At 45.5% G+C, this 17019-nt stretch overlaps 1 protein-coding gene across 1 annotated transcript in view; it reads right to left on the reverse strand.

The window, feature by feature from the left end:
• The window catches only part of Slc13a4 (solute carrier family 13 member 4), a 47088-nt gene that overhangs the window by 5388 nt on the left and 24681 nt on the right, over positions 1-17019 (reverse strand). Inside the window, exons 6-14 of the mRNA XM_008823469.2 lie at positions 16122-16161; positions 15007-15081; positions 11781-11968; positions 9161-9280; positions 7410-7511; positions 5563-5664; positions 4715-4812; positions 4389-4513; positions 599-760 (exon numbers count right to left, since the gene is read on the reverse strand). Coding sequence (XP_008821691.1) covers positions 599-760; positions 4389-4513; positions 4715-4812; positions 5563-5664; positions 7410-7511; positions 9161-9280; positions 11781-11968; positions 15007-15081; positions 16122-16161 — 1012 coding nt within the window. The remainder of the gene's footprint in view (positions 1-598; positions 761-4388; positions 4514-4714; positions 4813-5562; positions 5665-7409; positions 7512-9160; positions 9281-11780; positions 11969-15006; positions 15082-16121; positions 16162-17019) is intronic.

Consider the following 17019-nt stretch of genomic DNA (forward strand, 5'->3'; position numbering starts at 1 on the left):
TTGTTGTCCCCCCCCCCACCCCGGTCTCTCTTTGAGGCATGGTTTCACAATGTAGCCCTGGCTGACCTAGAACCCGTTATGTAGACCAGGCTGGCCTCAGAGGCAGATGGAGACATCTGAGTAGTGAGCAGAGTGGCCAGGGGGAGCTTGCGTACATGGAGCAGGAGGGGTTGCTGGAGGTGGGTAGGGACCTTCATTTCCTACATTTTCAGATACTTCATTAGTCAAGTGCATTACTTTGGGGGCTTCTTCAACAGGCCAAGATCTGGCAGTTTCTCCCCTCACTTATTATACCAAACATAGCAAACTTTTCTGAGGCCAGAGTGAGGCTGCTTGGAGGTGTTGATTTTTTTTCCTGAGATGATTTCAATATGTAGCCCAGGCTGGCCCCAAACACACTATTCCCTGCTTTAAAAAAAAAAAAGTGTTTCTAGAATTCTTGCTATGGTTTATTGATGCATCTTTATTTATTAATTGGTATTTTTTAAAAAATTACTTTAAACTATGGGTTGAACAGGTCACTGAACACTGTGGGTAGTGAGCGAGGACAGGGAATAACTATGGAAACTGCAGCCCTTAGGGCATTTGCCCTACTCACCAGGGTGCACAGGATGGGCAGGAAGATGGTGATGGTGGCTGGGTTGCTGACAAACTCTGTGACAATCGACACCAGGACACATGCTAGCAGAGTGATGGCCCATGGCGGGAGGCTGCTCAGTGACAGCATCTGGTGCCCAATCCATGTGGAGAGGCCAGAACTCTGCAGGAGGGAGCGGCACCGTGAGAAGGAATGAGTATGCGTGTTCCAGAGGGAGCTCTTAGGCTGCAGGGTCAGGAATGCTGGCTGGAAGGGCCACCAGGGCTCATCCAATCTTCAGCCTGACCAGAGCCAACCTTGTTTATGATTAGATCCAATTTATAGCCCAGAAATGTCTCAAGATGGTACAGCATTTTGTCTTTGGGTTTCCTGGTCCTCAGAGCTATCCCCCTTGACTGCATGATTCTTCCTAGGGCTTTGTTCTGGCAGAGCTGGAGGTCTTTACCCCCTAACTTTGCCCATCGATGTCACTCTCCCCCGTTTTCCAACCTCTGACAACTTTATTCTGTGCCTCCCTCTGTCAATGGTGAGGGTTGTCCCTCCTCTCCTAAAAAAAATGACAGACACTAATGATTGGTTGCCATATGCATTTTTCTTTCTCTCCTCCATGGTGGGCATGCTCAGATTCTTCCTGTAGTACCCTAGGGACTGCAAAGGCAATAAAGAGATGGAGAGCAGAGGCATAAAGCAAGGGGGAGCATTCTGTCATTCCTCAAGCTTCAGGTCCAGCTCTATGTGTCTTACTATTAAAGACCACCTACACTACACTGTCAGAAGGTTGACTTCCTCTTCTTTCCCAAATTCATCAAAAGCTCATATGACCTGTACGGAACCCTCACCACCTCATGACAGGCTCATAGACAGTTGATGACCAGAGGCCTTCAGAATTCTCTCTGTTGAAGCCATGTCTCCAGAGAGGTCTTTTCTTCTGACTGAGAGTTCTAAATATAGTATGTGGAACTTGTGTGATTAGTAATTGGTGTAGCTCCATGCAGCCTTCAGGAGCTCTGTCGTTGTTCCTTCCTGTCAGCCACTGTACCATGAGAACTGGACAGAGGCCGGGGAGGAAGAGCAGTTAGGATGAGTTAGAAACAGTGTGTTTTTAAGGGAACAATGGAGGTTTATTTATGATGCTATCCAAATAGTATTTGTGAGTAAAGTAAAATAATTTGATGATAATTACTTTCCTAACAAATCTTTTATACTAAAATTCGAAATAAAATGATAAATACCTCCACGTTAGAAAAAAGCATAACAAAGGAAATTTTAATTTTTTTAAATTTAGTGTAGGGGCTAGAGAGATGGCTCAGTGGTTAAGAGCACCCACTGCCCTTGTAGAGGACCTAGGTTCAGTTCCCAGCACCCACATGGCAGCTAACAACTGTCAGAAACTCCAGTTCCAGGGGATCTGAAGCCCTCTTTCTGGTCTCCATGGGCCTTGTACACACAGGCGCACTTACATGCAGGCATAACACTCATACACATAAAGTAAAAATCTGAGGGACATCTGGGTACACAAACTTGACCCAGTAGGCCTTAACATATATAACAATGCATGAAATCCAGTGGGAGGACCTCTGGGGGAGTATAATTGGAGGAGGAGGTCTAAGTATGATTAAGATATATTATATGAAATGCACAAAAGTTCAATAAAAATAGACATTGAGAAAAACAAAAATATTTGGTATGAAAACATTTTACCTTGGATTTTCCTCACTTGTGTCAAAACTCTGAACTAATTTCAGGCTCAGTAGGACTAACACAGTAGACTACCTCTAGTATTAAAACGAGTTAAGTCAATAGGGACTGTATTGTCTATAATTCATATACAGTTTTGGTTTTTAAAACCATAGGTCTTGCCAGGGTAGACTAAAGCCAAACAAATAACTAAAATTCAGTGAAAATAAATATAAAATCCTGTACATGGAATTGGAAATGTTGACATCATACCTACAGAATGGACTGTAGGAACTGAAATTTAATAGTGTTGGCCGATGAAAAGGATGAAGAGTTGTATGTGATTACAATTTCAATATAAATGTCGGCACAAGTGCCAAGGAAGCCTTATAAAAGCTCCTAGAAAACTTAGATGACTTAGAGTACAGATTGCTCTTGCAGAGGACCCAGGTTTGGTTCCCAGCACCCACATGGCAGCCAACAACTGTCTTAACTCCAGTTCCAAGTGATCAGACACCCTCTTCTGACCTCCATGGGTATCACATGCACATGGTATACTTATATACATGCAGGCAAGACACTCATTCACATAAAATTAAAAAAAAAAATTCTTTTGGTCTTTTTGAGACAGGATCTCCCTGTACCACAGCTGCCTGGATTCACTATGGTGACCAGGCTAGCCTCAAATTCACAGAGATCCACCTATCTCTGCCTCCTGAGTGCTGGGATTAAAGGCATGTGCCACCACGCCCGGCAATAAAAATAAATAAATTAAAAAAAAAAAAACCACTCTGCAGGCTGATGCCTAATCACAGAATGAGAGTGGTGTGGGTAATATAACTAATCCAGTAGACTGACACCCCTGGACCATATTTAAATATAGCCAAGGTGGGGCTGGAGAGATGGCTCAGTGGTTAAGAGCACTGACTGCTCTTGCAGAGGACCTGAGTTCAATTCCCAGCACCCACATGGTGGCTACAAACCGTCTTTAACTCCAGTTCCAGGGGAATCTGAAGCCGCCTTCTGACCTCGGCGGCATTGCACAACATGGGTATACTCACATACATGCAGGCAATACACATATATACGTGGGGTGAAAATAATAAAAATATTTTAAATATAGCCAAGGTAAACTGTAGTATGTCCTAAGGGGAGGGACCAGGTTGGTAACCTATGAGAATGGTTAAAGGAGCTTGGGAGTTTTAACTAGGAAAAAGATATTGACAGCGCCTATTTATTACTTTAATAATTATTAACCCAGGAGAGCTAAAAAAAAAAAAAAAAAAAAAAAAAAAAGAGCCAGAACCAACAGTGATGACACACAAAAAATGAGAAATGGGCTGAAAATGAGAAACAAGTATTCTTTGCATAGAGAGTACCCCATTAGTGGAGGTGTGCGTGGAGGATGTCCTGAAGGGAAAATACCCATTCGGTGGGAGATGGGGCTGGGTGTCCTTGAGGATCCTTTCCCATGTAGGATTCTGAAATCTGGTTGTCAGTGGTAAGATAGCATTGAGGCCCACAAGGAATGGGCAATCGGAAGTGTACCAGGCTCAGGGCAGATTAGTACATGTAGATGAGGTAGAGGGAGAAACAGTCTGAACCTTAACAGATTCATTCATAGGATACTTTCTATCACGTGGAGCTTCCCACCAGCCTTACTAAAAACATCTCAACTGGAATGTGCCCCGCCAGGAAGTCAAGCAGCCTTGCATCAGCTTCAGCTAAGAGTCTGAGGGACTTAGTCTAGGTATATGGACTAACAGAAGGACAACCCACCGTGTTGTCATTTGGGGGTCTCTATGGGCCCTTACAGTCTACCTAAGTCATTGCTGTGACATCCCAGAAAGAAATGGCTATAACATCCCATAGACATTTTTCTTGTGGCAGTGATGTGGCACAACTGGTCTGTAATTCTGGTCTCAGACACTAAGAAGGTCAGGGAGGAGCAGGACATGTGTTTTGCTCTTTTGTCGTCGTTCCCACTGTCTTGGTAATCATCAGTCTCTTCCTTGGAAACTTCAGGGTTTCCCTCTTAGGGCTATAATAGACTCCTTAGAAAGCTTCTGCACCAATAGTGAACCAATAAGAGAAGAACTGAAGAGTTAGTTACCTTGCTGCCAGAAGCCAGCGCATAGCCTCCTCCCACTAGGATGACGATCTCCCAGGGCATGGTTTTCTGGAAGTCCTTCCATGTGATGATGGGTTCCATCCCCAAGGTGGGCTCCTGGTTTGCCCCTGGATCACCGAAAGAAATGGAGGCTCAGATAAGCCCTGAGGGACAGGGTTTATGAAAAAGGGGTGAATTGCAGGGTTTGGGAGATAGCTGTACTGTCTGGGGAGAGGTCTAAAGGCCTTGGAAAGTCTCTTTTGGAAATTCTGACTTAGTATTCTTTGAATAACACTACCCCCAGCTTTGTCCCTTGAATCATCTCTCACCGTTTTTCTTTTTCCCAAAGCAGGGCTTCTTTGCTGGAATGAGGAAGAGCAGGAAGCCAAGGAACACAGAGACTGTGGCGTCAGTGCGGTAGCCTTTCCTACCAAAGACACAAGCATGGCTGGAGGAGGCAGGTCAGGAATCCTCCAGAATAGCACAAGTCTCAAGACAGGTTGTCTGAACACAGCACCTCTTCATAGGCCCTAGCCTGATGGTGACAACACCCTGACTTCTTGCTAGTTGTGCTGTACCATGGTGGATTCATGACAGGGTTAATGTAGAGCCAGGGCCTGCCTAGTGGGGGAATAGGGGGTGTCTTGGTGTGAAGTGATGGGCCTAGTAGTTGTGGTGAGTTCTAAGACTATAAGGAACTTTTTAGAGAAGGAAGAATTGCAAAGGATGAGTTTCACCCCTGAGAGGGCCGTGCCTCCATACTGGTGTTTGGAGAGCTTGGGGCCTGCACCCTGGCATTTGGGAATATGAGTGGTGTTCGTGTCTACCTCTCCTGGTGCCTTCTTCCTCCTCAGGTTCTTGGTGATCATAGTCTTTTTTAGCTAGTACTTTATAGATGTTTATCCTTTAACTCTTTTAATACCCTAGGAGGTCACTGGGGTTCCAAGAACTTATGTAAGATGGCTAAGGTCACACAGCTGGTAAGTGGCAGCCCTGGATCCCCGGATCCCAACCCCAGACACTGCTTTCTTCCTGGCTCCATCCTGCCACTTCCCTAGAGAGAGCGGATTTCTCAGGGACAAAATGTTTCCTGGGTTGTGTAACCCGTGGTTACTGCCTGAGGAATCTAAGTGAGGGGGTGTTTTTTTTTTTTTCAGGAGGAAATAGTATCACTTACTTTTCAAAGAAAGAATCCCAGCCAGGGACGAAGCCAGGCTCTCGGGTAAACCACAGTACCGTCATCAGGATGAAGAAAAACGCAGTCACCATTTCAGGGTAGCTGTAAGATAAAGCGAAAAGACCCATTTCAGGAACTAGGAACTTTCAGCTTTTTTTTTTTTTACTTTGCTTCTGGAAGCTCCTATTCAGAGCTCCAACACTTTGGGCATAAAACATAGTCACTGTTTAGGCACTAGAATGGTTGATGATGAATTGGGGAAAGGACTGACTGAGCAATGCCGGAGAAGATGACAGTAGCCAACTTTCCTGGAGCACTATAGATGGGAAGAAAAGAGCTGAGTCATGAATGAATAAAGTAGTTCATCCACAGCCTCCACCGTGAATGCGATGCAGTGGGCACCTTCAGATTCTGTGCTGGTAGAAGTATGAACTTTTTAAGTGATTTACAGCATATGCCAGGAACCTTAAGTTTGGTCATTCCCTTCATCTGAGATAGTCACTAGCCATGCACAGTGAATTATTACCTATTAAAACATAGGAACAGCCATTTTGTTCTTTATCCAATGAGGCTCCATGACATTGAATACATTTTGGTACAACTATGGTAAAATGGGATGCATCCAGTAATAGTCATGTTTCCATAGCAGAATGGATGACACTGGGACATAATCATAGCAGAAGGTTAAGTGAAGGAACTTTACAAAAAGTGGTTGTGTGTGTATGTGTGTTCCACAGATTAGTAGTACTGAGGCTTGAGCCCAGCAGTGCCAGCAGCTCAGCAAGTGTCCCCCACTGCACTGACATCCCAGCTCCCTTTTATTTTCTTTTATTTTATTTTGAAATAGGCTCTAAGTTGCCCAGTCTGATCCCAAACTTATCATCCTGCCTTAGCTTTTGGAGTAGATGGGATTATAGGCACGTATCGCTGTGCCCTAGCTTTATCACGTAATTTTGTGCACACATACAAACATGGAAATAAACAGATCATGTTAACATTTAATAGCTAACACTAGGATACAGTGAATTCTAATTTTCTCTTATATTTGCTCTATTTTGTAAATTCTATACAGTGAACATTTGTTCTATTATAACATAACACTTTAAGAAAATACAGTTTCTACCCGAATCATTTTACCCAAAGTTCTGCAGAGCACTTGCTCTAAGAGGTGATATAGAATTAAATAGAATGCTGAGTCACTGTGGGAGTGCTGATAGAAGTGTCTGGGGGTTGGTTAGTGATGTCTTGGACTTTCTGTCTTCAAGTCTGTATTTGATGCTGCCTTATGCTTTAAATATAGCACCCCATCCCCCACCTTCCTATGAGGTGAATGACTGGATCACCACTGTGGCCCACTTAAGAAATGCAGTCTTTGTTTTGTTGTTGTTGTGGTGGTTTTTTTTAGTCTTTTTTGAGACAGGGTCTTCCTGTAGCTCCAGCTGGCCTGGAACACACTATGTAAACCAGGCTGGCCTTGAACTCACAGAGATCCGCCGCCTCTGCCTCCCGAGTGCTAGGACTAAAGGCATGGGCCACCATGCCCAATGGAGTCCTTGCTTTGTAAGTAATCCCTCATGCTCCAAGAGTGGCTGTACTGTCTCTGTTGTCTTCTCCAGCTGCCCCACCAGACATTCCACCCCTATACCACTGCTACACCTTGGATTCCAAAGAGGGTAGCCACTGAAATCTGGGCCAGCTTGGCTTTGGTATTAAATAGCATCTTCTGAAGGCTTAGATTCAGAGTTCTGGATAATTCTACCAGTGTTGGGGACTATCAGGAACAAGGCTGCTTCTGTGCTTTGCTTCACTGCTGTGCTGGGAAGGGGAAAAGGGAATGGAGTTTTTACCTAATGTCCCCCAGCTTTTCATATTCCTCTTGAATCCTCCTCTCTGACAACTCTTCCCTTTTGGTCTTCTTCTTCTTGCTCAAAGAACAGGTCTCTTTAAAGCTAAGAAGAGAATGAGGACAAAAGTAAAGAAAACACGCTTCCGAGGCCCTGAGATCAAAATGAAGCTGGACTACACCTTACTGTGGTCTCTGTCTCCTCTTCACACACATAGCCCCTCTCTCCCTCTGTCTCCTGTTTATACATCTTCTGTTTGCCTAGTTGCCCAGCCTCCCTTGAACCTGCCCCTGGAGTTTGAGTATATCCATCTGGACATGGCTGGGGTATATCAGTGTGAGGTTATATATTACGGGTGCATACCTGGGTATTTATGTGTGGTTGCTTCTATACAACTGTCTTGTGAGTAAAAGAGTTAGAGTGGTGAGGTATATATGTCTACATATCTATCTATCCATCCATCCACCTGTCTGTGTGTTGCAAATACACAGAGGTGTGCATGTATGTATATGTACATCTATTTGTGAGACAAGGCTTGCCTGGGGTAAAAGTAGGTGCTAGTTTTTGTGTATTTATTTATTTTATGTGTATGAGTGTTTTGCTTGCATGTATGTAAATGCATCACAAGCGTGCAAACCTGCAGATGCCAGAAAAGGGTATCAGCTCTCTTAGAACTGGAGTTATGGATGGTTGTTAGCCACCATGTGGGGTGTTGGGAACCAAACCTGGGTCCTCTGCAAGACCAGCCAGTGCTCTTAATCACTGAGCCATTTCTTCAGCTCCAGTTGCTAGTTTTTATATGACAATACTGGCCTGTTTTATACAGCCATCATTGGTTTGACAATGAGCTGAATGAAAAAGAAAATACTCCTTGGCCAACAGTGTTGGGTTCCATAGACTAGCAAAATGTCATATGTATTTTCCTTTGTATGTTTAAATTTAATCAAATTTAGAGTAGACTGATGGTTATGAAGAAAAGGCTTACTAAACTAATATTAGAGATAATGTTACAAGGGTCATGTCTAGCTTGTTATTTTGAAGGATACGAGCACATTCCATGCAAACTACTAAATATAAATCACTCTTGTCCATAAAATTAAACAAGGTGACTTTTATTTGGCAACATATATCTATATGATGTGAGGACAATGAAACTGCTTTGGACGCTCTCCAGTTCAGGGTATCTGTAAATCAGATAGGGCTGCTAGGCGATTAGTTGGTTGTTTTTTGTTTTTGTTTTTCTGACAGGGTCTTCCTAGTTCCAGCCTACTTGGAAGTCACTATATGGACCAGGCTGCCCTTGATCTCACAGAGCTCTACCTGCCTCTGCCTCCCAAGGCCTGGGATTAAAGGTGCATGCCACCATGCCTGGCATTTAGTTGGAATTAAGAACATTTCTTTTTAAAAATGTATTTGTTATTTTTATTTTATGTGTATGAGTGTTTGCCTGCATGTATGTATGTGCACAGTGTGTGTGCTGTGGCACAGGGGCATTGAATCCCCTGGAACTGGAGTTGCAGAGGGCTGTGCGTTGCCATGTGGGTGCCACATCTCATTGTGGACTGAGAGTGAAGTGCATAGTTCATGAAATCTTAGAGATAATGGCCAGCTCCCATCTGGTCCCCTGCACTTCGGGAGCACCCCCTGTTGGTTCCTGGGCATGCCCGCTTTGAGCAGAGCTCTCCCACTTGGACCACAGCCTTTGGATGGACATGAGAACCTCGAAGCTTTGCTAGCAGGGCCCTGGTACTCACTTGCAGCCCAGGAAGAGCCAGTGCATCCAGAACCAGCTGACCACCAGCATGATGAGGGAGATCGGGAAGCTGAAGAGGAACCAGGTGCCAAAGTTCACCACCTCTGCTGCTGGGTATTGGCTGGAAGATAAAGGTCAGGTCAGTGCTTAGAAAAGAGGAAGGTATTTCCCCAGGGTATTTGGGGATGCTCCTTCAGAAGGCATACAGCAGGACTAAGAGGATGGAAATGGCAACCATTTTGCTCCTTGGTACTGGAAGCCGTAGGAGTGGAGGACAAGAGTATGTAGCGTATAAAAAGTGACATAAAAATGAAGCTTAGGTATTGAAGACAGACGTCAAATGAAAGGAAGATGCAGTCCCACATGGAAAGTCTTTGGAAGTCCAAGAAAGGAAGGAGAGGAGTAGAGGGGAAAGTCTGGTGTTCTTAGTTATAAAATCATGACAGATTTGAAGGGGACACAAGGCTCTGGGGCATCATGAAGATTCTGAGGATTAATAGAACCAGGACTTAGAATCTTCAAGTACACACACACACACACACACACACACACACACACACAAACACATTTAACTAAGTTGTAGGGTTTTGAAACAACCAGGATGAATGGTGGGGTAGTCTGTTCACCATTGCCAAGAACAGCCTGGAGAGAGCAGATGGTGTGAGTGGTCCACGAGGCCTGGATCTGGGGAGTTGAGTCTTAAACTCCCTCTGGCCACCCCCCTCCCCTGGCCCTCCTGCCTTTCCCACTACCTCCTTTCCCTTTCATTCTTTCCCTCTCTTCCCCATTTACTTTCCTCCCTCTCAGTCCTGCTAGAAGGAAACTGCCTCTCCTCTAGTCTCCAATGAATTACTCTGCTGGATCCATCCTTTCATGTTTTTCCAGTGGCATCACCCACCAATGATCCCTTCTCCCAAGTCTTTAACTTTCCTGCCATCAGAACCGTTACACTGTTCAAACACCTTCTAGTTTACACGTTCCTCTTGCTCCCCTCGTCCTCCCTAACACCGCTCCTTCCTTTCTTGGCCCTCTGTCTCCTCCCCCTCCCATCTCCTCAGCTCTCTGAAATCCAGCCTCTTTTTATATCACCTGACCAAATTCCTCTTGCATGGGCCACCAGTAACCAGTAAGTCACAAATCTCACAGGAACATTTTATCCTTATTGTATGCCATCACTGGCTGACCATTCCTTTCTTGGACCACTCCATGGGTGAAATGTCACCAGATTTTCCTGTGTTTCCTCTCTCTGGGACTACTTCTTACTTTCGTCAAGTCTGTCTTAAATACCTGCGCTTCATATGTGGTCTACTTTATATATTGTCCATGTTCTCATCCTCCACTCCTAAGGCTTTCATTACCAAGTGGTAAAATGGAAATTTTACCTTGCTTACCTTAAGAATTTCTAGATCTGGAGAGCTGAGTGTCAAACTAGGCACGAGGCTCTTCTGAGCACAGTGTCCCCATGTCACTGTACAGTAGATACATTCATGGTGCTGGCTTGTAGGCCACAGACTAAACCTTTGCCTTCAGCCTCAGTATTTCTCTTGGGAGAAAAGGTAGACATACAAGACCAGCTGCCCCAAATCCCATCGTTCATCTTTTTGCTCAGTGCCATCAGCAGCTGAAGGATGCTTCTCCTCTCTCAGGCCCTCACACATTCTACCAAGACCCATCAGGTTATCTTCAAGGATCTCTCAAATGTGACTGCTTCTCCTCCCTGCCATCTTCCAAGGCCACCAGGAGCTCTCTCCATAAATTCCTTCTGTTCTAGTTTTCAACTGCTGTGATAAAAACTGACCAAAACCAACTTGGGGAGGAAAGGGTTTATCTTTCATCTCCCGGGTCGCAGTTCATCACTGAGGGAAGTCAGGGTAGGAACTCCTGGAAGCAGGAGCTGAAGCACAGGCCATGGAGGAATGCTGCTTACTGGCTTGCTCCCCCGGCTCATGCTCAGCCTGCTTTCTTACACGACACAGGACCACCTGACCAGGGATGGCACTGCCCACAGCGGGCTGGGCCCTCCCACATCACTCAACAGTCAAGAAAAGGCCTCACAGACATGGCCAGAAGCCAGTAGAATAGAAGAAATTCCTTAGTTTCTCCACCCGGTGTGTCAGGTTGACGGCTGAAGCTGCCTCACACACCCTCCTTGTTACACTCCCTTTCCAAGCTCTTCTCCATTCTTCACACAGGATGCTTTCAGAACTAACGCTGACCCCCTTACCTGGCTTTTCACGGCCTCTCACATGCTACCTAAGTTCTCTTGTTGAACCCTTTGTTAACCCTGCTCCTTTACCTCTCTGGCCACTTTTGTCCAGTCATTTCTTTTGAGTGTTCCACTATCCTTCCTCAGAGCCTCTCGCTGTGCTCTGTTCTTTGGAAAGTTCCCATTTAGTTCACTCTGCCTTATCTTCCGGATTGCTCCATCACTGTCACCCCTTTGGGGAGGAACTTCCTCCCTGTAGATGAATGAGCCTTCCAAGCAGAATCCTGGACTCTCACTCTCCTCAACTGACCCAGGAGCTACTCCTGTATCCTGTTACCTCCTAGCACCTACTCTCAATCTGGCCCAACCACCAATGGAGGGTGCTTAGTAAGTACCTGTTGACTGAGGTACTTACTTGTTGAAGTGCTCCAGGAAAATGAGGCTGGTGGAGGTGCCAATGATGGTGGTCAGGCCACCAATGGTGGCGGCGTAGGATATGCTCAGAGAAAGGCACTTGCAGATCATTTGGTCATGCTGGGACCTATATTTCTTCCTGTTCAACTCTTGGTTCCTGGAGCTGGGGGTCAGGACTTGTGGCTTTTCCTACAGAAGGAAAAATCAATGTGTGTCCACAGTCAGCTTGGGCTGTCCAGCATACAACGCCAGAGAGGCAGGAGGCACCATGGTTCAGTGGACAGGTTTTGAGCTGCAGCGGCAGCGAAAACAAACCTCTGCTTCTCCTGTGCCGAGTCGGGCATGCCTCTGAACTGCAGTTTCTTCTGCAAAACCATATTTCTTCTGCCACATGATTGTGAAGGGTAGATGAAGCAATATGTGTCAAACACTTAGCTCACTTCCTGGCATTCATTAAGATGGTAAGTTATTGGGGCTGGAGAGAGATGACTCGGCAGTTAAGAACACTTGCTGCTCTTGCTGAGGACCTGGATTCAGTTCCCAGTACCCACATGGTGGCTTGCAACTGTAACTCTCTAGTTCCTGGGGGCTCCAACGCCATCTTCCAGCCTCCAGGGTCACCAGACATACACATAGTACATACACATATATATATGCAGGCACTCTTCATACATACACATAAAAATAAGTTTGTTTTTTTTTTAAAGAATGATGCTGGGCATGGTGCCACACAGCTTTAATCCCAGTACTTGGGAGGCAGAGGCAGGTGGATTTCTGAGATCAAGGCCAGCCTGGTCTCCATGGTGGGTTCTAGCCCAGCTGGGGTTACAGGGAGACCTTGTCTCAAAAAGACAAAATGACAAAAAAAAAAAAAAAAGCTTTATGATATTTTTGAGATATGGTCTCATATAGCCCAGGTTGGCCTTGAACTCATTGTGTTGCTGAGGATGACCTTGGACTTCGGGTCTTCCTGCTTCCACCTCCCAGGTGCTGGGATTATAAGTATATGCCACCACTCCCAGATTATGATTTTATGTCACTGAGGTTGTTAATATGGATAGCATGTAACACTCCATTTTGTAGTTAAACCAATAGAAGATGGTTATTTTTATGTGGAGTTCGAGTGACAGTCCCAGTGGAGAGGATTAGAATTAAGCCTTGGGCTGGGATGTCGACTAGTGGTAGAGCATTTGCTTAGCATGTACAAGGCTTTGAGTTTGTTCCACGGTATTGCAGAAAACAAAATCAATCAAACAGATCAAATCATCAAAAGACAGAGCTTTCACGGAGGGAAGGTAGCACATGCTCTCCTCCCTCCCTCCCTGCCTCGTTCCTCTCTCCTTTTTGTCCCTTGGCCTTTGTTCTCTACTTTTCTCCCCCCTTTGCACACATGCCTCAGCCTCCCCCTTGTTTCAGACCGTGGCCTTCCAGAATCACAGAAGCAGCTGGTCTCTGGCCTCAAATGTGGGCTAAGAAGGAGGCACCCCTCCCCCTCCAAGTTGGGCCCCTAGCTCTCTTGTTATTTCTTTATATTAAAAAAAAAATTCTTTTTGAGACATGGTCTCATTTAGTTCAGATTGGCTTCAAGCTCACTATGTAGCCAAGGCTGCATCTACTTCCTGAATGACAGGATTATAGCCAGAGCCACCGCCTGACTGCATAAGACTTGGATAAACCAGGTGCAAACATCAACAGGTCAGGTCACAAGAAAACTGACAAGGGAAGAGCCATCTTGCTGCACTTCTCATAGACTTTAAGTAATGTCCATCTTCCTTGCGGGGCCAATGTAAGGCTTGGACACTTCCCACCTCTCTGAAAGCTCACTGCTTGTTCGAGCTGGAAAAGACTGCTTAGACTCTCAGATGAAATGATTTTTCCATGTTCTTTTCTCCTAATGAAATTTTATACTGAGCCCCAATACATGAAACCCCATTGTAGCTTTTAATTGGCATCTATTTCGTAACTGGGAGTCTATCGGGCTTAACTACAAGGCTCAAGGAGATTGGATCTGAATCAAAATGCTGCCTTTACCAGCCTTTGCCTCTTGCTCATGATTTCAGAATCCCTCTGTCCCATTTATAAAAATGGAGTTCCATGGCTGGGCTGGAGAAATGGCTCAGTGGTTAAGAGTGTTGGCTGCTCTTGCAGGTTCAGGTCCCAGAATCCACATGGTAGTTTACAACTATCTGTAACTTCAGTTCCAGAGGATCTGACCCCTATCCTGGCCTCCGTAGGCATCATACGACATGGGTGCACTTACATACATGCAGGCAAGACACTCATACACATAAATAAAAATTTTAAAAATGGAGTTCAAAATCACTACCTCATCAGAACTAGGGAGAAAATGCTTAGCAAAATGCTTGGTACATGCTCACATAGTAAACATTCATAAATGGTGGCAGTCATTTATGACGCCAATGGCTGTTAAACAATTGGCTGTTGATGAGTACAAAAATTTGAAATCAAGGGTTACAGGTGACCACTGCCGCCGCCTACCATCCTCACGGTCCACTGCTTTCTGCATTTTGTTCTAGTGATACACAGGGAAAAACCTATTTGTGTGGAAAAGCAGCTGCTTGTACAATCTCAAGATACTAAAATAGTTTAGAGTCGGGACTGTAAGATGGCTCAGCAGGTTAAGGCATTTGCCATCAAGCCTGCAACCTGAGCTGGATTCCTGGAACCCATACGGTAGAAGGAAAGAACTGACTCGTGCCAGTTGTCCTCTGACTTCTATGTGTACCATGACATGTACACACACACACACGTAATTTAAAAAAATTGGTAACAGCTGGGTGTGGTAGTGCACGCCTGTAATCACAGCACTCAGGAGACAGAGGCAGGTGGATCTCTACAAGATTGAGGCCAGCCTGGTCTACACAGTGAGTTCCAGGCCAGCTGAGGCTACAGGGAGACCCAGTCTCAAAAAGGCCAAAAAAAAATTAAAAATAATATTTACAGTGTCCCTGGAACACCCTTGAGTAATCGTTTGCACACCTCTGATCTATACTAACCTTAGGTATTTGGAGTTGAAAAGCTGTGACCCAGACAATGGCACATCTTGGTGATGTCCAGTGAGTCAGGCATTTTTCTTCCATGCTGCACAAAGGTCAGACATGGCTGTGGGTAAAGATCCTGGTGACAGCTCACTAGCCAGAGACCCGGACAACATCAGCGCTACCACCCTTAGGAAGCACAAGGCATTTCACCTGGGATTCAGTTACCTGTGAGGGGTGCTGCTGCTTGTGTTGGTTTGCTGTTTTCATAGGTTCGGTGGCTGAAGGCACACCATTCAGGTTCTGCTGGGACAAAGGTCATCAAGCTGTTAGGAAGAGGCTGTGATACCAGTCCTTGGACAAGTACTGCCTAATCGCCCTAGGGCTACCCCTCACCTTGCCACTATGAGACAGACCGAAAACCCAGAAGGGCACATCTCAGAACACCCATAGGGTGAGGCTCCATCTTACAGCTCCACCCCTCCCCACAGCAGTGGAAGAGGCTTTTGAAACACGGGGATCATTATTTTCTTAGAGAGCCTGACTTGCTGGAACCTCACTAGCAGATGAAGAACTCCTTACTGCTTTTTTGAAACACAAAACATTTTAAAAAGTTCTACCACAACAAAATTCACACTTTCAGGGCTGGAGGGATGGCGGAGCGGCTAAGAGTGTATACTGTGCTTGCAGAGGGTCAGAGTTCAGTTCCCAAAACCCACATCAGGTGGCTCACAACTGCCTATAACTCCAGTTCCAAGGGATCTAAAACCCTCTTCTGGCTTCTGAGGGCACTTGCCCTCGTGTACAAACTCACACAACAGGAAACACATGCGCATAATTAAAAATAAACTCCTTTTAAAAGTCCACCATTTTATTGACCATTTATACTTCTTATGAAGAGATGTAAAACCAGCTTTAGGGAGAGGCGAGTTTGAGCAACAGCACACAGGTAAACCTTGCCGTCCATTGTAAATGTGACCCTTCAATAATACAATTTTGCAAATGGAATTTCCAGTGAAAGTGATAAAATTTTGAGGTCGAGTATGTGGTTCTTAGAATTGAGATGACTGAATTTTTGGTTTTCATTTTTAAAATTAACTTATATTTTGCTTATTTAACTTGTACTGACTTGTTTGGCTACCCAGGACTCAGAGCTTGGGTTCAGAACCACCCAGGCCTTTTTCAGAAGCCCTTGGTCCTTCTTATGTGCATCCTGGGTGAGTACCTCTCTACCCTTAAATCCACCGAGGCTGCTCCAAGCTGCTGGGCTATAGGATAAGCCCAGCATCTTGCTGCCTAAGTTATTTATCTCAAAGCCCAGGAAAAAACAACCCAGGTCATACCTTGGTCTGCATCAGGGAAGTGAAGTCTGCCTTTGATGTGCTGGAATGGAGCAAAGGAAACAGAGTAACCAGAATGGACCAGGTTTGATGAGAGGGGCATTCCCCATGTTGAATGTTTGGTGTAGGACACTTTACTCTGGACTTGAATTTTCTAATATACAAAGAGGATTAATCTTTCCTTAGTCTTCCTGGCCCTCTGAGATGCCATAAGAGGCCAGGGTCTTGCTTCCTCCTGAGGACAGGGAGAACACCTTCCTTTGAAGTGACACCAACACTTCTAACAGTAGCAAATGTGGAGTGCTGATTGGGTGCAAGCACTTAAATGTAGACCTCATTCCTCAGGACACTGGTAACCCTCAGTACAGACCTAGGGCACCAGTATCACTGCCCCCATTCACATCACTGGGATGCTGGTGGTGGGTGGGCAGGCGTCTCCTACTGTCTCACTGGAGAACCCATGCCCTGCTGATATCCTCAGTGGCTGACTCAAGAAGGCCACTATCTAGAAACAGAAATTTGTGACCTGCTTATCTCAGTGACAGCAGCAGGGAGGGAAAGGCAAGAAAGTACAGAAGATGGGGGAGAATTTCAGATCGGCAACTGCACCTCAGGGAGGACAGTCAACTGCTCAAGGTCCCCTAGCCTTTCCCTTGAAGACAGAGGAGGATGGGAACGATCAGAATTCGGACAGTAGATATTTCCAGTTTGTCTTAGTTGTGAGGACAGTGGGTCCACCACTGAAGGAGGTTTGTAATGAAATGGTCTTTGGAAAATGTGTTGGTATATTTCCCTCCCTTCCCAGATTGGCTGAAGAGGGCAGGCAGGGACTCCTTCAGGAGCAGGGGAGGCACTGGCCGTGGGGAAGAGGGCCAAACAGCCCTGGTTCCGGCAGCACAGA

The sequence above is a fragment of the Nannospalax galili genome, unplaced genomic scaffold, assembly GCF_000622305.1.
Source record: "Nannospalax galili isolate Female #2095 unplaced genomic scaffold, S.galili_v1.0 scaffold307, whole genome shotgun sequence".
In the NCBI taxonomy this organism is placed as follows: domain Eukaryota; kingdom Metazoa; phylum Chordata; class Mammalia; order Rodentia; family Spalacidae; genus Nannospalax; species Nannospalax galili.